Source organism: Vigna radiata, chromosome 11 (genome assembly GCF_000741045.1).
Source record: "Vigna radiata var. radiata cultivar VC1973A chromosome 11, Vradiata_ver6, whole genome shotgun sequence".
Lineage (NCBI taxonomy): Eukaryota > Viridiplantae > Streptophyta > Magnoliopsida > Fabales > Fabaceae > Vigna > Vigna radiata.
In genome coordinates, this window is record NC_028361.1 from 18668146 (window position 1) to 18691587 (window position 23442).

The 23442-nt window shown below is 33.6% G+C and overlaps 1 protein-coding gene across 3 annotated transcripts in view; it reads right to left on the reverse strand.

The window, feature by feature from the left end:
• LOC106777592 (mediator of RNA polymerase II transcription subunit 25) overlaps window positions 1-23442 on the reverse strand; it is a 77971-nt gene that overhangs the window by 7973 nt on the left and 46556 nt on the right. The window contains exons 1-11 of one of the 3 annotated variants that reach the window (XR_001376967.2): window positions 11276-11585; window positions 9533-9563; window positions 9047-9110; window positions 8472-8602; window positions 6835-7044; window positions 6635-6700; window positions 5907-6114; window positions 4845-4915; window positions 3887-4729; window positions 2306-2359; window positions 2079-2107 (exon numbers count right to left, since the gene is read on the reverse strand). Coding sequence is in view for 2 of the 3 variants with exons in the window: in XM_014665236.2 (XP_014520722.1) it covers window positions 2079-2107; window positions 2306-2359; window positions 3887-4729; window positions 4845-4915; window positions 5907-6114; window positions 6635-6700; window positions 6835-7044; window positions 8472-8602; window positions 9047-9110; window positions 9533-9563; window positions 11276-11373 (1805 nt within the window). In the remaining variant the exon portion in view is untranslated. Of the gene's footprint in view, window positions 1-2078; window positions 2108-2305; window positions 2360-3886; window positions 4730-4844; window positions 4916-5906; window positions 6115-6634; window positions 6701-6834; window positions 7045-8471; window positions 8603-9046; window positions 9111-9532; window positions 9564-11275; window positions 11586-23442 lie in introns of those variants that run through there. The other 2 variants (XM_014665236.2, XM_022787393.1) reach the window with 2 other exon arrangements.

Genomic DNA, 23442 nt, shown 5'->3' on the forward strand with positions numbered 1-23442 from the left:
GTTAGACTGAATAAATAATTGTTAATTTTTAAAGCTGTCAAGTATTATTAACAATAGCTTTTGCTATATATGGTGCCTGTAGCATTTTGTGGTAAGCAGTTCCTATAAATAATTCTGTACTCATCTTATTTTAAGTACGCAGAAATAATAAACAGTTTAGTTTGTTCCTCTCGTACTTGACCTACTTGGCTTCCCTGTAGGACATTTTCATTGCTCTTGTACATAATTTCCAGGCTAAATGTTGTATTTTATCACAAATTTTAGCTGCTTTGACCATTTTCTAGGCATTGAAGTAAAATCCCAAAATGACGGCTCCCTTCTCACTCAAAGCAAGTATATAAGGGATGTATATATCTGAAGCAAAGCCTATCCTCTTCCCATGGCTATAGGATGCATACTCAACACTGGGTGTGAACCCCTTTTTGACCCTTCATCATACAGATCAGCATTTGGGGCCTAGGCCCAAAATTAATGGCTCAATGAACAAAGTTGGCCAATTTATGTCTTGGCTACGAGAATTGCATTGGGAAGTTGTTGAGAAAATTCTAGGATATATCCAAGGGACTATTTCATGAAGTCTTTTCATGAAACCTATTACATATCTTGCTCCTACTCCTATTAATGCACTCTTTTATGTTGATTAGGCTTCTGATCCTGATGACAGAAAGCCCAGTCCAGGTTCAGCAGAGAATGAATATCACACTATTGCCCTTGCTAGTGTGAAAGTGTATTGGCTTTAATTCTTGTTGACAGAACTTAGAGTGAAGTATGCTGCTCCTACCATCCATTGTTGTAATGATTACGGTATCCCTTGCTCACAATCATGTTCTTCATACCCACAACAAACATGGAGTCTAACCTATTCTTTGTCCGGGATAAGGTTCTCACCAGGTCAATCCAGATTGTGCATACCCCTACATCTGATCAATATGTTGACATATTGACTAAAGCTCTCTCTCACTGAGTTGGTTTGAGTATATGCGGTCCAAGATGAGTTGGTTTAACTGCATCCCTTGTCTCTTTCAGACTCTCGTCCACCATGAGCTAGCGGTGGAGACTTAGAGTATACCTACTCGGATGTCTACCCATACATGTGTCTATAATGTACATTTTTTCTTTTTCTTTATGTTGTTATTTGACAGTTGAACAGTAACCAAAATCTGTTTATTAGTGACAGCTGAATCTTAGGAAACGTGGCTAACACACTTAGACTGCCTCTGTCTCTATATATTCAAGGATCAGCGCCCTGTAATCTTTTTCATTCTTCAGAATCAATAAAACAGAGTTTGTAGTTTTTCTCTAAATGTGAGATATCTAATAATCACTATTCCAAACAATTATAAAAATTTAACAATTTATACATACTACATAAATACAGATGCTCAAAACAATGAAAGATCATTAAAAATTTAAGACAAATTCCTTGGTAACAAAAAGGCCATTTGTTTAGGTAAACAAGCAATTATATAATAATAAAAGTCAAGGAAAAAACAAATTTCTGAAGACACCCTTTATTTCAAATACAAGACAGCTTAATCATTCAACAAAAAGGGCAGGTGTTTCTCCGTGTGAAAAAAAAAAAACAAACAAACAAAACAAAATAAAACAGGGTTGGGATTCAAAGGTAATTCAGAATAGAAAGGATACTGAAGGGTGGGTGCCACTGGAAATAGTATTGGTTGCACAGTCGGACAGTAGTACTCCCCCCTTTCAAAAACAAACTATCAAGGGTTTCTTCAAAAAATCACGCTATAGCTGCCATACTATTTCGGATGCAATTATAGCAACTGTGTATTCGAAAACAGCTATGAGGGCATAGTTGATAGTAGTTCCAAATATTCCAAAATGTGTTGTTTATGATAATAAATCTAGTCAAGTAATCGAACTTTCAGAAGTTGGTGATGGGGGACTGAAAGTCGGTGGAAAGGTACATCTATAACTCATTACCAAATACTTGATTTAAACCAAAATCAATTCAAACAAAAATAAGAATATTTTGGAACATTTTTAGTATAAATTTCAAGCACACAATATCTTCAATACTACTGGGAAGAGATAATACAATGTCCTGCACATACGTTTCAGAAGCCGAAGAATTCCTGTAACCCTGCACAAAAAAAAAATGAGCACGAGGATCATACAGGAAAGAGCTAACGAGTTGCTATAAAATTACATCAATCTCCAATACTAAGAATGAGACGAAAACAGCTATACAGGGATATGAAAATAGGCTGTCCAAATTAAAAACAGAAATAACAGACTAAAGTAAGATTAAAATAATGTTAGCATGCATATGAGAACATACTTCTAGCTTGGTGATAAAGACGGGCTGTCCTTGTCTTTGCCCAGACAAGCCTCCCTGCACAAATTTCAATTATTATATATAAAAAACCAATACAAGCATGCCAGAGTAATCCAAATTATTGCTATCATCTCAACACTTTCAGATTATTTTTCATTTCAGAATAATATAAATATAACTATAACCAACATACAGTATAAATATGATGTTTTCTATACAGTATTTTATGATTTAAAATGATAACTTAATGAGATATTAGAAAAGTTCCTATTGATAATTTAAGGTATTTGTAAAGAACCAAGGAACTAGAACTAACCTGTTGTGGACCATAAGCTAAGGGAGTATTAGACAAGGTATGGTAGTGTAAATGCAAGAATAATACAAAGGTGTGGAAAGGCACATTACTAACAAACCTTCCATAAGCAGTAATAATATTCCCACAGCCACTCACTCTCAACATGGTAGCAAGGTATTAAAAATTTCTCACTAAAGAACATAAAAGATTGATAGTTTGTCAGAGGAAAGCTCGTACAAATACTGATAACATAGCTTGAACTAGAAGATGTTTTACAACCTCTGATGTTACTCTTACTAATTTTAACCACAAACAGCAGTTGAGTCTGAGAAAACTCGGTATAAATAATGATTAGTATCATTCATGCAAGTTAGGTAATTAGCTTGAACTAACAGATTTTTCACAACCTTTCAACCATGAAACCTGTATACTTCTGTTATATGCTAGGAAACACAAACAAAATAGATATATATAGGATATAACATAATAATATAAATTATATACAGATAACAAATTATTTTTTGTTAAAATACATATATTTTTCCAAAAAATAACTTCTTATAGATTTTTGAATGATGAAAATTATAACAAATTATAATGCTAACTAAATTATATTTAACCTATTGGCAGCTACTTTCTTCAAATTTATAAAAAATGAACAACACTTTTAAAACTATAATTATTGTTCAAATATTTTTCTTCAAAACTATTTAAATATTTAACATAAAGATAGTAATGTGAATAAATATATATAAATAGAATTGTCACTAATTACTATAATTATCAGATTTACATACTTACAAATATTCCAACAATATACATTCACCAAACAACCTTTATATTTCTCCATATATGATGCATAGTTGTACATCATAAAATAGGAATGTCGAACAGACAGATATATCAAACAAATAATGCAAAATAATAAAGGAAGAAATTAATGTACTGCTGATAAATAAATAAAAAATTATTTAGTTTTAATGGTAAATACAACTCCACAACTATAAAATGAATGTTGTATAATGAAAAGATGAGGAAAACAAAAAATACGGCAAGGATCAAGATACAGTAGAAGTTAAAGGCAGAAAGACTGGTGTTCTCACCATCCAACATACTCTAAGACCATAATAGCAATAGTCAAACAAGAGATGAGACAGCAAATGTTAATACAGGGAAACCATCATTGAAAGAGAAATGCACTGAAAAAAAGAAATTGCAATCTGGAAAATAGCCCAACGCTGTAAAACATAATTCTGCCAAGTGAATTTCCATGGGAAAAGAGAACATACCTCCCAGACCTTGACATATTTCGATTGAGCAGACTGCATACCACCTGATGTTTGCTGTGACAAAGGCTTATTAACTGCAGTATTGTTCACAATGGACTGCATGCCTGATTGTTGTTGAGACATTCCAGGAATAGGAATCATTGTGGCATTCCCAGAAGACACAACTGATGGACCAAGACCACTCATTGCATTTTGGCTCATGGGAACTCCACCTTGCACCATTTGGGGCCCTGAAAGGTTTCCTTGGCTCATACCAGATGCCTGTTGTCCTATACTAACAGCCCCTTGAAGATTACCCAATGGTTGTGAAATCCCAATGTTTGAATTTGAAGACAAATTAGAAGTGTTTGAAGTTAATGAACCGAGGCCTGGGTTTTGTCCAACCTGTGCAGGAACAGAAAGAGGCCCAGAACTAGTTATTGATGTTATTCCTGACTGTCCAGATGAAAATACATTTTGAGCCGCAGGTACAGATGATGTCATCCCAGTAGATATCATGTTTGACATGTGCATGGCAACAGGAGTCTGACCCATTGATGGAATTCCCTTAGAGGTTCCACCACTTAAGGCAGCAGAGCTCATCACCTGCCGAGCTTGAGAAAGATTGTTCAATATGCTCACATTTGCTTGAGTGGGATTCACTGGACGAAGGGGCTGCAGCATTGACACTGTAGGCTTTGTATCCTGTGTATTTTCATTATTTGTTATAATATCTTGAGAAACTGAAGATGGAGAAGACGTCTGCAAGCTTGGAACTCCTTGACTAGTACTAGTAGCACGAGGAACAGACGAATTATGAGGAAAGGAAGGCCCAGATACCATGGAGGTTACAGGAACTTGCTCCTAAAGATTTATTACAGAGAATCAAAGTTCATGTGAAAAATTGAGTCGAAAAAAACAAAAACCAGTCCCATAGTTTAGACACACTATTGTATAGTCTCAAGGATCTTAGATTTACCACTTTTACAGTAGCAGGAGGAGCCACATTACCAGCAGGAACTGGTTGCCGGTTTGCAATAGATCCATTAACTAAAAATTCATAGAAAAATCATGTTAAATATATAAGAAATCCTCAATCAGAACATAGAAAAATAATAAACCTGATAGGATACAAGGTGAGAGGACTTAATGGTTTAGAATAGAAGGTGGAGGAATTCTATAAATAAGACCTGGTTATGTGTGAGGGGGATATCAAGTGTTTTGTTGTGTAAAATCAGGCTTATTGCTTGTAGAGAGGGGTTATGCCCTCAGCCAGGAAGGTTATGCTCCCAACCCAGTCATTGTAAAATAGCTTTCTTTTACTGTGAATAATATAGAAGACCCTCTCTTTCTGTTTCTATCTTTTGTGAGTGCTCACAGTTAGGTTCCAAACCCAAGAACCTAACAAAACCACTTATGTATCTTGTAAACTGCTGACCAATGACCAACTAAAAATTATAAACTAGTAACCTAAAGCAACTATCTGATTCTAAATGCTACAAATTAGTACCCTAAAGCAATGTATTGTAAACATAGATCCACAACGAAAATAAAGTTTTTGTTAGAGGATTAAAAGTATGAGAGAATAAAGAAGAAAGGAGCGACCTAAGAGCGGGAAAGGTCGTTGTTAGTTAGTTAGTAGAGGGGCAGTGGGAGTGATAATATAAATAGGAGCCTGTTTGCTTAAGGGGGGATTATTCTTTTGTAAATTTGTGTATAGACTGGATCATTGTTCCAGTCGAGGGAGAGAGGCTTCCTAGGAGGGTGTAATACTTGTATTCAATTCACATTACATCAATAAGAGGGTGTAGTACTTGTATTCAATTCACATTACATCAATAAAACCGTGTACATTCAGTTCTGTTTGTGTGTGTTGTGGTGAGAGAAGAGAGTTGATTGACTTCTAGACAAAAGAAGTCCATCAGTTTTCCATGCAAATAGTGAAGATAAACAAGAAATATAAACTAACCAAGCAAACAAGAAATATTGCAGTACATGAAAATGCCATGATTAAAGGAAGCATACACAATGCAAAAATGACCTGATGGCATAGAAGTTGGGGGTGCCCCAGTAACCGGCATTACAGAAACAGTGTCTACTTTAACCGGACTTTGATTTGAAGGCAAACTAGTGATCCCTGAACGACTCAGAGCAATGCGAGCTTCCCTGAAACCTTCTGATATTAAAATAAGAAAATGAGGTGTTTTAGCCTCAAGTGGTGGATCAGCTGCTCTATTACTTCGTTTTCCCTAAAATTCCGAAGGAATATGATCAATATTATAACAACTCTATAGAAGTAAAACATATATATTCTCTCTTTGAATATTTGCAAAATATTTCATAATATATGCATTCTATCTTCAAATAGATTAGAAATTCCTAATATCCGGTGCAATCTATAGAATATATTGTAATGTCCTTGACATATCCTAATGCAACATCCCATGTCTATGTCAAGTGCCAGGCTTCTTCGGAACCAACAAATATAGAATTTAAGAAAAGGGAGCTGAAAACATTTAGCATATACGTGGTCATTAGATTTTTCAGTAGCAACCTTTCCTTGTGAAAATTATTAAATGACAATTGTTTATTTTAGTTTATATAAATTAACTTACTATTTTGTTCAATTTACAAATCCAGAACTTAAAATGAAAATTATTTCAAACATTACAATCTTATACCATAAATTTTTTTATCTCAAAATTCAATGATGAATTCTCAATACTGAACCAAACACATTTTAGTAGAAGAGTGAGATGTCATCCTTACCGCATTGTAGATGGCTTTAATTTTGGGAAGTTGTTTTGGGCAAATAACTGACAGGGAAATAGAAAACTGCATGCACAAGATCTCATACCATTAATCAAAGTGTAAATGCTTTCACCAATGACAAAGAATTAAAATTGACATATACTAATTTCACAGCCAACAAAAACACAGTTCCATTAAAATAAATAAACAAAGAATACCTGAGGAAAAGCTTTGGCCACAGCTTCAGCATCATATAAACGGTTCCCTGAGTCAGAGTCAATGGTTTCACTCTGCTCTAGGTTCTGTGGTCGTGGAACATAAACTGGTGTCTGCAATGGATAGGGATTACTAGCTGCAATAAGTATACAATGTTTGTGCATATCCACATTCTGCTGATTAGGACCTCCGCTTTGAGAATTTGGAAACATCTATGCATTCCAACATTAGGCGTGAGGATCTAAATTAATCTTTTCAGGTCAAAGAGATGTGCATAAAGTTTAAACTATCTAAGCAATAATTTTAAATTATGTACTTCACTTTAGAAAAACCTACGACAGATTATGAATAGTGGTGTGTATCACACCAGAATTGCAGACCTTACAACCAAAAACGCATTCTAGCTATGATAAGATATCCAAAAGAAGTGTACAGAGAGCCAGTAATAAGTGCACTAATTACCTGTGTAGCAACACAAAGAAAGGCATTTAAAGAAATAAATAGAAACCTTACACACTAGTATATCCATAACCAGAAAAGAAAAGCACAAATTCAAGAAAACTGTAGCCTCAAGCCCTCAAACAAAGTACTAGCCTCAAAGAACAAATCTTGCGACCTAGAGTCTAATTGGAACAATCACTTTAGGTTGCTTAACATTTATTTTAGATTGAAATATAGTTTTTCTTCTCTAATAGGAAAAGACATTGGATAGCTTTCATGCATTGTTTTGGATTAAAAACAAATTCAAGAGAAAGAAAGAAAGAGACAAGTAAAAAAGGTTGAAGGATAAGAAATCCACAATGACAGCAAAGGAGGGGAAAGGATAGAGTTAGACTAGGGGCTCCTAAGACCTTGAGGGGGTGCTGATGGGGATTAAGAAGGAAGTATTTGGCCAGAAGAAAGGATAGTCCAAGAGGCAACCACACAACACAAAGAGTGGATTGTCTACAAAAGAAAAGGGAAAAGATCAAACATAGAAAAAGAGAATGTTGAACAGGAGGTTGTTCCTGTGGAGGGAGAGTGCTCCCTTGGGGAAAGATCGTAAACACTTCATTCTTTGATTAGAGAAACAATATACATTCATATTCTTTCTTTTGTGTGTCAGTGGGTGCTGTGAGGAGTGAAAGATTGTTTCTTGACAAAAGAAACCTAACAAATTGGTCTAACCTACCGAATCAAAGGTTGCAGATCAAGAAGTGATCCAAAAAGGGTGGAAGCATGGAAAGAAGAGACAATACCTTGAAGAGGATGACCAGCGAACAGAAAATGAGCAGGACAGAACCGAAAATGAGCATGACAGAATGGAGAAGAAATATGCAAGAAATGTGGCAGAAAATCAAAGAACTCATGTGAGTTCTTGGAGGAAGGGCGCAGAACTAGGAAAAGGGAATAGAAGGCAATCCAGATATCACCCAAATGTCAACCCACATTAAATCCTTCGCATAAGAATATTTTATCAAAATAAATATATCCATGACAGAGTACGAGAGCAAAGAACACGTGAGTTTCTGTAGAAACAGAAACAAAATATGTAGAGGGTAACAACAAACATGAATGATTCAGATCAGATATATAGACATCAAATGAACACTAAAAGAATACAGCCAAACAAGAATCTAAATGTAGACAACATGCATACCATCAGAGCTTCAGAAAGCCCTTCAGCAATTGCTGCATCATTAAAACCACCACCATTAAATGGTATAGAAGATAGCCACAGGAAGAAAACATCTGGGTCTCTAGTCCAACCTGTCCGTTGCACAAGGCAACCTGCATGCAATGATGCTCAACAAAGTGAATATACTCAATAGACTATTCCATTGAATGTAAAATCACCAGTGTAATAGCCAGAGCACAAGCAGCATATTTCAAGAGATTATATTTTCAATAAAAAGTGTGCAGATAAATTTTGTCAACTTTCTAGTTTAATTTCCAATTAAGAAAAAACCACACATAATGCACAAATTTTATATTTAGAAACTATTTGTCCTTCCAGATACAATATCAGCAGAAACTTTATATTTTAGAAATTATTTTACCTTATTTTTTAATATGTAAGGTAAGATGTGATTTGAAATGATAAACTAGGTGCAAATTAAAAAGAAAATGAACTGGCAAGGGATAGATGCAACAATATTAGTTTAAAAATTTTGTAAACAATCTAAATAAACAACCAACATGTAACATGAAAAAAGAAAACTAACAGAACTATACCAGAATAACATCCATGAGTATTATAGGTGATTAGAGCAAACTCCACATTGGGAGCCAATGACTTCTGCCAAAAAAAAGATGGAAATGTCAGATTAATAAATAAAACCATATGATCGTCATTAAGTATGATAGAAATAATATCACATCTAAAAGTATATCATCAAATTCAGCTCTGACTTCTCTAAACAATCAATAATTCCATAACAAAACCTTTTTACCGATCATAATTAATATTACTAATATACATAATAGTGTTGTTGCCACATCACAAGGAACTTTAGACTTAAAGAATAGCTACTACTGCTGGCTGCCATAAGGAAAGAATAATTTAATTTTTCTCTAAGTTTATGAAAATAGTCAATACATTCAATAAATATTATATAAGACAACTAGATCAGAAGTGTGCAATGACAAATTAGATAATAGTATATTCTTTTACTTTTGTCAAAGATTATGAAATTTTCCAGAAAGCAAAATGTGTATTACCTGCCCAGTTGAATCATTTACACCAAAAGACCTGTACAAATACCATGATTGGTTAGGACAGGCAATGACAGTATATAACCTTTAAAATAACCTCATGAGTAAGACAACATGAGAAAACTGAAATTTACATATAAACAAAAAATGGAAACTTTTGGCATAGTGGGCAATGGATGATTTACCAAAGTCCAAACCAAAGCAGGATAGAAACATGACTATCTATTTTTAGCTAAGACTTTTGTTGAATTCCAGTTCAAAAAATATTATTTACGAGTACAGGACTAATAAATATATTGTCCTACACTTTGGTACTTCATCAAACACCTTTAACTACTTACCATTGCAGAGCAGTCACTTTCATTCATTGAAAAAAATTGGATTTTTTAATTCTTGGTGAATTCAGTGTTGTAATTTGTCAGAGTTAGAACAGGTTCTTTCAGGCCTTCAGCAGAAACAAGAAGTGGATGACTTCGTGCCCACATGCTGTCAATTGGTGTATTTGACAGAAAGGAATGTTTGCATATTTTAAGTGTTCTACCCTATCTTCAGATTTCTTGTAGGACAGGATATTTTGAGCTTCTTATTTTGGTAGAATTTGGTACAAGAAAGAAATTTTATTAGTGAGATATGAATAACAAAAAAACTCAGGTGCAGATAAGAAATCCTCCAATGGAAAAATAGAAAAAACAACACAAAGACAAAAGAACTTAAGGATGTAATCAATCTTTCTAAGTCTTGGTGACAGCAACCTCCTTGGAACAACCATGACCTTAAGCAACAATAAGGAAAATAGAATCTAAACCTTAGAAAGGGAAAAAAAATGAACCATAAATAAGTGACCATTCTGCTCCAAGTGAATAAGCATAAAAAGAAGCTTCCTTTTACATGTTCTTTTTATGTCTCTATCTAGGAGGGTATATTGTCATCAACAAAAAGAAGAAAGGTGTTATTGGTCACCTATGGTCGGAGAGGAATTTTTTTCTAGCTGAGAACACCATTTTATATATTCAGCCAATATGGAAGTATTAAATGAGAACAATGAGCCTGAAAGTTCATCTTTATAAAATTCTGATAATGTTTTGGTTTATAAGCTTTTAATATATATGCTTGACAAGGATTTGTGTTTACAGTATGATTAAGAACCGTAATTGGTATCCCACTTTTTTTTAAATATTCCTTTGAGCAAGGAAAACTTGTAATGACTACCATTAAGTATTAGTTCAAGTGCTAGGATCAAATAGTGTCAACAAAAAGGCATGGTGTTGGTATCAATATAGTATGCATGTCCTATCTTTGGAACTAGGTGACCTTCACTTTTCTCAATCTAACCCACTACAAGAGAGAAGATCAACCCAAAATGAAAAAGTATTCTATTCCTATAAACTAAAATGACACAGAAAGAAACACGGTTACGTTTACCGAGTAGATATCTCGTATTCAAATAACCCAAATAAAGACGTAGTTATTGCCACTAAAGGCTAAAACAACTCCCAAACCAGAAATTCGAACCATGTTACACCTTAAAAAAAAATCATTAATAATGTTAAGAGCACAGCAACAACAAATGTATTCGTCTTTCTGTGGTTGTAAATCAATTAAAACTACTTTCAGCAGCGCAGCATTAAAACTCAGAGCCTCCACATATACACCAAAACAGAAATCCCTAACTTTTATGGAAAGGAAAGGAAAAAAAAAATACCGAAATTAATATTAAAATTGGTTGAAAATAGAGGTATGAAAAGAAACCTGATCATCTTGTCGAGATAATCCATGAGAACAGTCTCCCAATAAGGTCCCATAGCAGAGGTACTCTCGACGACAACGATAAGCTGCAACTCTGACATCTCCAAAACTCTAATTTTGATCTGGTGCGTGGGAAAGTTTAGGTCTCTAATCTTAACTCATGTTACAGAATTTGTGTAGGAATACTCGAGTCACATAATTGTAAGGTAGAAGAAGGGCGTGTTCAATCTTTCAAAAAAAAATGAATATACACACTATTTCTTGAGAATTTCGGGACTGGTCACCATAAAAAAAAAAAAAGTCTTTGGTTGTTTGCTGTTTTTGAATCTGATTCCTTTAAATTAATTAAGATGCAGCAAAAATGAAAAAGTTAGAGTCGTTTATTGTTGACGCATGTCGTTTGTGTTCGATGGTTGTCGTTTGTGTGTGCACTTCGTTGGTAGCTTTATTTAAACATTTTTAACTAATTCCATAGAAATTTGTTAAGGAACTTAGTGTTTCGAGTCTAATGGAGCATACAAAAATAAATAGGAGCTGCTCTAAATGCTCAAGTAGCAAACATAATCTAAATTAAAATTGAAATAGGAAAGAGTGGAAGATAGTGTCATCTATGTATCATGAAAGACACTTTTACACTATTAAATAAATTATATCTTTAACTGGTAAGAGTGGATTAATATGTTTCTTTTTTCTTTGTAGTTTTTTCGAACTTAATTTTGATTCTTATATTTTAAAATTGGTTAAATAATCCTCAAATTCTAACACACTTGTGTATTTAGTTTTTTTTATTAATTTTGTGATGATAAAAAGTTATTACTAAATATTAAATTTAATTATAAAGAATTATTTAAGATAGCAAAATGTGCATATTTGTTCTTTTTTTTCATCTAGTTTTATCGATAAAAATGAGATGAGGAAGGTTGTTACATTATAATTAGAAAGAATGGTCAACTAGAGAAATTGTTGACGAATTAATCATGTAAATATTTTCAAGTCTAGGATACATGTAGTTGCATTTTAAAATTTTTATTGTTTAATGTTTCAATCTTTTGATGCGTTATGATATGTTTTATCATCATTATATGTTTATGCTTCCACAAACTTTATTTAAGTAACTTGGAGGAAACTGCATGCATAATCAACTCTAGAAATGAAAATATATGATGATGAAGGATACGAGATGTAAAAAATGATGGAAATGCATTTTGAAAGAGGTTGGATCAACTTTCAAGGAAAGATTAGGAGAAGTCAAGAAGATGACTATCCTAATGAGTCTAGACGGAGGGAGATTGCAAATGGGCAGAAGTTCTCTCTATTATTCATTCTAAACTCTTCTTACAAGAGGTGGTCACTCTTATTTATAGGATATAGGAATGAATCTATATCAACATGAATACAATGAATCAGAAATATACATTGAACTTCCAAGCTTCTTGAACCTTCCTCAAGAGTAGATGCAATGTATAGGAGCTTGTTCATTTAAACCAAGTTCTAGAAGGTTCCTTCAGGCCCAAGAAAGTCCAAAACTTATTAGATTGCATCCCACTCAAGAGGATAGTCCAAAAAGACTCAAAATTAGTATGCAATAAAAAATTGATTGAAATAATCAATTATTTCGGTAAAAATTACATATTTGCTTAAAAACTCTTTTAATAATCGATTATCAAGTGAAACAATCGATTATCTCATAAGCAAATCCAAAGAAATGGCCAAAAACAAGCCTAAATGACATGAAAACTTGGCTAAAATATAAGGCCTAAAGAAATGACTTATTTACACATTTACAAAGCTTAAGAAAAGGGACAAAACAAGCTTTGAAACACCATCTTCCACAAAATAAAACTCCTTGAAGTCCTTCTTCTTCTTCTTCCATCCTCTTAGCCTTGGTGCAAGTTGTAGCTCCCTAAATGGATATCCATCAAGCTCCTTGGATGGTTTTCAATCATTGAAATACATAGATAGACACTAAGGAGGGGGGAGTGAATAATGCTTTCTAAAACTTTTCGCAAAAGGTGTTTGACGAGTTTTTAGAGGATTACCAAGTAAGGATATTCTTCAAACGATGACATAGAAAACTTTCGCAAATGCTTTTAAGGAAGAGAAACAACAAGGCAAAATTTTTTATATTGGTTCACTCTGCCAGAGTTACGTCCGATCCCTTAAAAACCTTTAAGGGGTTCCATTAATCTTATCAAAGATTTCACGAGTTTAACCCACTCCTAGTTACAAGTATTGTTACCACTCCTGGTCTCTTAGTCAATCCTGACTAGTTCGAGTATTATAAACCACTCTCGGTTGCCCTAGTCAACATGACTAGTCTAAGTATTATAAATCACTCCTCGTTCTCCTAGTCAATCATGACTAGTCTAAGTATTATAATTCACTCTTGGTTCCCCTAGTCGTCATGATTAGTTTGAGTTTACCTACTCGTGGTTGTTGAGTAGTATGATCACTCTTGGTTCCCAAATATTGTCAATCACTCCTAGTTCCATAGTCTAACTAGACTATTTCACAAATAATGTAGTGTTTTAACATAAACACACTTGGTGTTTGATTGCAAATACAAATTGAATAAACTTTAATGGAGAGGATTACAAAAATACAAATAAGTCTATAAACTCATGAGGTTTCTTCTCTTAAGTTGAAAAGCATTAGTGATGGCAATCTCCTCAGCTAGGTTGGGTCAAAGCTAGAAGAGAAAGCCATGGTAAAGGTGGAAAGGTGAGTATTTATGGAAGTATGGTGGAAAAGAGAGCTAAGCTCACGATTTTATGTGGTTTATGGGTGATGGAGATGGTGTTTAATGGTAGTCTAAGAGAGGTTAGGCTAACTCTAGAGGAAGGTGACTAGAGGAGACCACATGGGATGCTCTAGCCTTTAGTGACCTAAGATGAGTAGTATGACACAAAAATGGCAGCATAACTTTTCTCAAATTCAAAGGTAACTACATGAAGGAGAGACACTTCTATTTATAGGCTAAGGTGTCTCAAAATGGGTAGAAACTTATACCTAAAAGATCCAACTTAGTTAGCTTGGAGAGCAAGGAGAAAATCCTCTCCATTAGGAGAAGGACAAGTGGAAAAATCCTCTCCAGTAAAAGGAGGACATTTGGCCACTACTTATGGAGAATTCTCTCCATTCCTAGAGTAACATGTAGCCACTAACTAGGAGGAAAAAATCTCCAAAGAGAGGGTGAAATAAAAATTTTCTCCATTCCTAGAGTGACATGTGGCCACTAACTACACCATCTTATATGCAGAAATAAAAATGTCGTTGTAGGTTTTATAAGAAAAGTATTTAGACAAAGGTATATAAAATTGTATAGATACTTTTATACTGGTTCACTCCAACTGAGCTACGTCCAATTTCCTCCGTTCAATTGAGTATTCACATCACTCTTGTTCTCCTCAGTCAACGAATAACCTTGTGTTACCCTATACCATATGAGTATTTGCACCACTCCTAGTCTTCTCAGTCAATGAATAACCTCCTGTTACCCCAGACTGGATGAGTATTCGCACCACTCCTAGTCTTCGTAGTCAACGAATAACCTCCTATTACCCTAAACTAGATGAATATTTGCACCACTCTTGGTACTAGAACCCTTAGCCTAAATTTCCTTAATTGCACAAAGTTCAACACACGTTTTAATTCTCTTCATAATTGCAATCAACGATTGCTTACAAGTTAATTCGACTATTACTCTCGCAGAGAGGATGTGAGTATAATACAATGCAGTTCAAACACTCGTAGGTGTTTCTCTCTTTTCTCTTTCTCTCTTTCTTACAACAGTAAGAAAATATTATAATGAAACTCAAGAGTATTGCCTGACTTCTTTTCTTTTCTTCTACTCAAATGTTTTCTTTTCTTGAGATTTTATGTGCTTTTCTTTTGAACACTTTTCTTAGGATGAATATTTTTGTTGTATGTTATCTCTTAATTCTTCATATGAATGATTTTCTATTTAAAGGCTCTTGAAGAAATGTTCATTAGACTAAGCTCTTGTCCTTGATTCTTGTGTCTTCTCTTTCTTCACGTACAACAATCGTTGGTGTTAAAATCAACTTGTCAGAGCAAGCTTTCTTTTTCAGTACTTTGCTTGCAGTAGATTGTACTTCCTTTTAAAAACTGCTAGTGAAGAACATTCCGCAAATATCTTTTTATTTTTAAATGAAGCATGTGGATGCGTGTAGAGTAGGTTATCTATAAAGAATAGAGTAAATTATACATGCAACAAATATGTCTTATCTCTTATTACTTTTATTGTTTTTTGAACTTTAAGCATTTAATGTCATTTATTGAAAAGGGGAGCATTAGACTAAAAAAATATTAGTTTTTTATGATGAGTGGTTGATAATGAGTAGAAAATGTTCTAATAATTCTTACACAACCCAATTGGTACGCAATTGTTTAAAACATTAAACATGTTTGTGTTAGACGTATAAATAATGAGCAGATGAATGAAATAGGCCTATACAAGTCAATAATATATATTTTCGGTAGCACTAATTGATTACATAAGTATTCTAATATATTAAAAGAAGCCAGAACTCATAAAAAGTAAAAACAAGGTAAAATTATCTATTATAATCGATTACATAAGTAGCATAATCGATTAAAATAGAAAGTTAAGCCTAATTTGTTATGCATATAGTCTACTCTATTAGACAATATGAAAAGGAACATAACAAGGCATAATGTCATTTTAATTGATTACATTAGTTACATAATCAATTAAAACATAAACATTGGTCTAATCAATTATGTTAACTACCTAATATGTTAGGTTAGTTAAAGGAAGCAATATAAGGTATAATTGTCATTTTAATCGATTATATAAGTGACATAATCAATTAAAACAAAAATAAAAGCCTAATCGATTATGATATTAATCTAATCGATTAAATTGCGACAAAATATGATTTTCTTTATAAATCAAATTTGAAACCTAACTCAACAACTAATTCATTTGCTATTACTAACATTTTCATTGAGTTTGAGTACAAGCATGTTCAAGAAGAGTTCTTGGAGATTTCAAGTTTCATTGGTGAAGAAGTAAACAAGAAATCCATCAAGACTCAAAGAAGCTTACTTGTTCTGAATTATCTGCACTATTTGAGTGTAATTCATTCAAGTTCTTGTTCATTGCTTTGATTTGTTACTTGTGCTGGATAGGTCAGGTTGGTGAGAGTAAGTGTATTCCTCCATTGTATTGTTTGTATTAGATTTGAGTGCGGTGAGAATATCAATTGAGTGTATCATAGTATTCTTGAACTCAAATCTTGATTAGTGAATTATCCCCTACTCTAAGGTTGTTGAGGGAAGACTGGATGTATGCTTCTTGTAAGAGCTGAACCAGTATAAATCTTTGTGTGTTTTAGTATTTCTTTCACATTTATTTGCTTGATTGATTCAAACACCTTTGACTAGTGATTTCAAGATTAAAGATTCTTTAATGATTTAAAAAGCTTTTGAAATCCAATTTACCCTCCTCTTGGCTTGAGATATAGGGACTACTTTTCTAACATCATTTAATGCTTGCTTAAAATAACAAAGTGTTTTTCATTTTCTACCATTGAGGTATCATTAAAAATTAAGCTTTTCTTCTAAAGATACCAAACGTTCAGTAAGAACTTCATCATTGGACAAAGTAACAGTTTTGGCTCATGGTATCATCTAGACTTATGTAAACACTTTTTATGATTTTTTTTCTTTTTAGAGCAATGGTGTTTAACATGTTATGCTTTCTTTTGCGTTTTAGGTTTAAGATTTTATTTAAGGTTTTAAAGTGTTTTTTTCGAAGACACTATCTTGACACTTCTTTGTTTTCCTAAGAGCTCAATTGAATTCTCCTTGGATATAGTAAGCTTACGCATTTAACATACACTAGTACAAAAATATTGTATAATGTCATTGATTTTTGGTCTTTCATGTCGAATTCGAGGTCGACATCATATCGAGAGACGTTAAATTGACGTCGAATTTAAAAAATTCGACAGTAATGAAATTGACGTCGAATTTTGTCAATATTCGACGTTAACCAATTTTTTTGTTTTTTTAATTAATTGTGATCATTTTTTACAACTCTACGAGACCTAAAAAGCAGAAAAACAACCAATTTCAGTTTTTGACATTTTATAAAGCATGAACTATAAACGTGTAGTATAGTATCAACAACAAACAACAAACAAGTTCAATCAAACAATAACAACAAACAAATTCAACCAAATAACAACAACAAAAAAGTTAAAAAAAACAACAAACAAGTTCAACAAATAAGTTCTTTAAAACGAAAACGAAAACTAACCTTTTGTGGGTTCGTCAGAATAAAGTGTTTCCACCCGTGAGACAGAAAGAAGAATGTGCCTAATAAGAACAAGAACACAAAAATAATCGGTCAAAACAAATGAAAATCATACATAAAGTAGTTAATTAACATGCATTTGTATCAAATGAAAGAAAGATTACATGTGATGGTCGTCAAACTTCGTTCGAGAAAAGTTTGAAAAAAGAAGAAGGTCTCACGTGCGAAGATAAAGTGAATGAATTTCCAATCTTCCACTCAAATTAAAACGGGGAAACTTTTGTTTGATAAATAATACGTCTAAGCCTCTACAAATTTGACGTATAATTGGTGGTTTAAAAGAAAAAAGAGTTAAAAAGGGGTAACTCTTTGGCTTCTGGATGAAAAATAATACATCGAAGTCCCTAATGAATTCGACGTATTATATGTGGTTTAAAAGAAAAAAGAAAAAAAAAATTAATAAAGGTTACTTTTTGGCTTTTGGTTGACAAGTAATACGTCGAAGCCCCTACAGAACTCATGTACTATTAGTGGTTTAAAAGAAAGAAGAAAGAGAATGACGCACTAATTTAAATAATTACCATAAAATAACTTCGAATTCCATACAATTCGATGTTCTAAAATTGCATTTATTTACAAAAATGTCACCGGTCACTTTTAACGTTGGTTATTCAGTTGTTGGATGTTGAATGCGTGACATTATACGTTGTTTTTGCACTAGTGATAACTCTCTTAGACGCTTTGACTTATCAATCGCTTAACATTGCGTCTAGGTGTTTTTGATTAAGGTGTTTTTATGTTTTCTACAATCCTAAGAGTTTTCCTAAGATTTTTCTATGTTAGGGATTTTTGAGCCTAAGTCTTATGTTTCATCTTATGGTATTTTCAAATTCTTATTTCGTTTAATGTTATTTTGTTAAACTTCAAAACATGAGAGCGTTTAGACGTATAGACGATTTTTTTTCTTAATCGAAACCTATGTAGGGAACTAGATGGATATCCATTAAAGGAGCATCAACTTAAGCTAAGGCTAAGAGAGGGAAGTGGAAGAAGGACTTTAAGAAGCTCTTTCTAGTTTTTCTCTAAGCCTTAGAAGGACTTTGACTATTGAATAATTGTATATTCTTATTTTTGTAGGACTCAATGAAGCTAGGACATCATGGACCATCCAACCAATTTGGACAAAGGAAGCAAAATAGCAAACACATAGGGATTTTCTGCATAGCTTTCGGATTAGGGTGTTTGGTTTCCAGATTGGAGTTGCAAAGGAAATTGGCTTGTGGATCGGGAATTCGCCCAGCCGAAAGCCTCTGAAGCCTAGTCATGCAAGTGGCATTTTTCATGTGTGAGCTTGGTTGTCCTGTGAGCAAGCCTGGTACATATGTGTCGCTAGTTGGCCTATCCAACTGACTTTATTTGAAATTTGGAGGGAATTTGGGTTAGATTTGAGGCTCCTCTTCACCTATAAATAAAAGATCCTATGCATTGTAAATTCTCACTTTAAAGTGTAAAGAAATGCTACAGAATTATTTGTCCAACTTCTTATACCCTTTGGTCAAACTTAAATCCTTATTCTATCACTCTCCTCTAGCTTCCTTCCCTCGTAGGAAGGCCTTTTGAGCTTAAAGGCTCTAATAACCAACAATTTCTTCATTTAAACCATCATCAAACACCTTTTGTGCAACTAGTTTTCACTGCACCTATACTTATTCCATCACATCGTGGCTAAGCAAGAAGCAGAATACGATTGTATTATCAACAACATAAGCTAAATATATATTTGTCGCTCATTGTTGCTCATAGCTATTATGAATGAAGAATTAGCTGGAGGACTACAACTACTTTGATGGTAAGATCCCTATCTATTGTGATAATAATGCTGCAATTAGCTTGACTAAGAATCCTATATTTCATTCACACGTTAAACATATTGAGGTTAAACATCACTTCATACGTGATCATGTTAACAAGGGTACTATGGATTTACAATATGTAAACACAAAGGATCAACTAGCTGGCATCTTCTCTAAATCATCAGTTGAAGATAAACTTTATCATTTAATCACCCTTATTGGTAAGAGAGTCGTTTAATGAATTTAACTCAATGTGTGTTAATGTACTCATATAACTTTTAAAGTCAAACGTCAAGAACATTTTGTCCAAATGACGTCATACATAACATCTTCTAAGACAAATTATCTACAAGACATCTGCATACATGCATTAGTTTGTGTCTAAATATTGAGCCCAACTCTAGAAGCTGTCTAGGAAATTTAGGTTTGAATCCTTTCCTTGATCCCCTCATCACCTCTCCTCAATATCTTTTGCATGTCAATTAAGCCATTAATCCTAACATCAATTCTTTCTTATTTTTGTCTTCCTCGAGAAGACAAACTCTATGACTAAGCAACCTTTCCAATACTTATCCACTACAAAAGCACTTCATTCCAAAATATCTCACTCCTCGAGATATACAATATCTCTTTCCAAATCCAAGTTGTACTAAGTGCATCAAATGGACAAGAAAAATCACAACTAGCTATGACTAACCTTCCACTCTACTTAAGTCTACTCTCCTTTTCACATTCTCAACTCATTCACTCCTCCAAAAAACCTAACTCTTCACTCTCGCCTTCATGCTCTCTCAAACTCCTGAATTCTCAAACTCTAAATCATCTAAACCAATGAAGCTATCATCTAGTCCTGCAAACCATCATCATCATCTTCTCTAATCATCGGACCGGGATTAATATGATAATCCAACACTCCTTCCTACTCTCGTATTCAGAACTTACCTGCCTTTCGCAAGTAGTTCTTCCACCTAACCTACACCCTTCACCGTTAGACCTTGCTTAACCCAATTTCCATTCAGTTTCTTTATTCCCTCTCATGATCCTACTCTTCCTCCTTCTTTCTTCTTCTCCATCACCTTTTTGCCCAATCACCACGATGTTATAATATCATCTATCAGCAATAATGTGGTTTAAGGAGTGGTCCCCTCCTACGTTAGGTCGTGATGTCTTCTTTCTCTCATTTCCTTTTGATGTTTATCAAATAAGGGGGAGAAAAGGGATATACGCATCAACATCTAGGAGCATGTACTCAAGGAGAGTATGCAACAGCGCAAAAATGACCTATAACATCACACGTATAACGTCCGACCATCGAAAATCCAACGTAAAAAATGACCAACGACATTTTTGTAAATAAAACGTCATTATAAAAGTCGGTTCCCTAGGGTCAGACGTTAAATCCTCCTTTAGACTTCGGCCTCCTTAGATCAAACGTAAAAAAGGTCTAAAAATATCTCATTTTAGGCGCTAATATTTTTTTTTACGACATAGACGTCGGCCCCACCAAATAAGACGTCAAATCCTTCTTTAGAAATTGGTCCCCCTAGATCATATGTCAAAAAGGTCCAAAAATATCTCATTTTAAGCGCCATTATTAATTTTTTTATGACATAGACGTCGGGCTCCCGAAATCAGACGTCAAATCCTTCTTTAGACGTCAAATCCTCTACCAAAAAGGTTTGAAAATAAATGTCTATGACCCCCAGATCAGACGTCAAATCCTCTGCCAGAAGCTGCAAAATCAGAATTGAAAGGTCACTTGCAGACATTAGACGTCGAACGTAGAAGGGACCGACATCTAATACACATTAGACGTCAAATCCCCTTCCCCAGACGTCAATAAGCTGTGAAAATATCCTAAAAGTAGTGCAAAAATGGATTTTTTTAGCAATTAGACGTCAGATCTAGAGGGGGGCTGACGTCAAATGCCCTTTTAAACCCCAAAAACTTAGAATGAGAGCCTTATTTTCTTTCGCTTTTGAGTTTGAGTTTTTGCTTCGTTTGCGTTCGCTAGTTGCGTGTTTTCTCTCTCATTGCGTTCATCTTCTTCCACTTCTTTCTCTCGTTCACCATTAATGTTCAGGTAAGTTTTCTTCCACTCTACACCGTTTAAAATCATTTTGCACCAATTACATTACGTTCGGAACCATTATCTTTCATTTGCACCGATTAAAATTCTTTTTCATTTGTTTTGGTGTAATTCTTGGGCGCATTCTAGGACAATTGTGACGATGATTTTTGAACCGTTATTGTGCGCGTTTTTCTCCTCACCCTTACAGCGGCACCTATCGACTCCCTCACCTTCACAATGACAATTTTATTTTAAAAAAGCCCATAAATTGACGTATGTTGTTCTTACAACATACCTTAATTAACGTATGTTATAAATGCAACAGATGTGAATTGACGTCTGTTCAAAGACAACAGACGTCAATTTAACTTCTTTCGCTATGACGTCAGACATTTAACATACGTCAAAAGCCTAAAATAACATACGTTAAAAGTTATTTTTGTATTAGTGATGCTAGACGATAGGATAACACAAAATCAATGGGAGTCTCCAGATTTGTAGAAGTTCATGCATAACTTTGTACACATTCATGTAATATGTTTATATGTTTAAATAGCAGTCTTTATTTAATTTTTGCTTTGATTTCAATTGTTTCCTTATTTGTTTATCATGCTTTAGTTATTTGTTCTTTATTTATTTCAACTGTTCAGACCACTAACATACATGCATAAGACAAAACAATAATAGAGATAAAAACTCAAAAATATTTAAATAACTAAAAACTATAAATGTATAAAATTGCACTTCTGCGCTAAACTGAGAAAAATCATATCGTTTAAATGTGTATTTGTTAAACATAAAAAAGGGTGAGATTGTTAAGACAAAATTGTCTATAAGACTTATATGTCTAAACAGTCTCATATGTTTTAAAGTTTAACAAAATAACATTAAACGAAATAAAATGTTGAAGATGTTATAACTAGAATATAAAGATAGTAGAAACGTAAGTGTTAGGCACAAAATCTCTATTCATCTAGTAACATAAGAAAAGCCTTAGAAAAACACTTAGACCTAAACAAGACGTAACACCAAAAGATTCCCAAATCAAAGTGTTTATGAGAGTTATGCTAAACGCAAAAGCTATATTGTACCAAACGGTAATCAGTTAAACTCTAAAAAAAGATAAGGATGTTAAAGTTTCTAGACAACGCTTTTGGTTAAGCTCTTTAAGAGTCTCAAGTAATATTCCAAAAACACGAAGAAAGAAATCTTGCAAAACGCTATAGCTAAAGAAAGTAGAATCTCAAAAGTGCTTACAATAGACTAGACGATACCGTGAGCTAAACCCTTCACTTCGTTTAACGGGTAAGTTCTTATTCAACGCTTGGTATGTTAGTGAAAATCTTATGATTAAATGCTACCTCAATGGTAGAAAACGTAAAATGAACTTTATTGTTCTGAACAAGCATTAAATGCTCAACGTTCAAAAACAACAAAAGTAATAAGAGGAAAGACATATTTATTGCATGCACATCTACTTTATTCTATGCAGATAACCTACTACAGACATCCACATGCTATATTAGAAATATATCAAAAGTGGACGTTAGAGACAAAGAAGACATTCACAAAATGTTCTCACCATCAAGAGTCATGCCAGAAAAATAGTATAACCTAATTCCATTAAAGTACTGAAAAAGAAAGCCTACTCTAACAAGTTGACTTTAACCAATGACTGTTTCACACGACAAGACAAAGAAGACACAAGAATCAAGGCAAGTGCTCAGTTTAATGTGTATCTTTTGAAGAACCTTTAAATAGAAGATGATTTGAAGAAAGAATCAAAATAATAGCTTGAAATAGAGAATATCAATATCGTCAAGAAGAAAAAGCACAAAAGAGCTCAAGATCAAAAGAAAATACCTGAGAGAAAGATAAAAGGAAAACGTTGAGCAATAGTCTCTAGTTTCATTATAATATTAGCTTACTATTTATAAAGAGA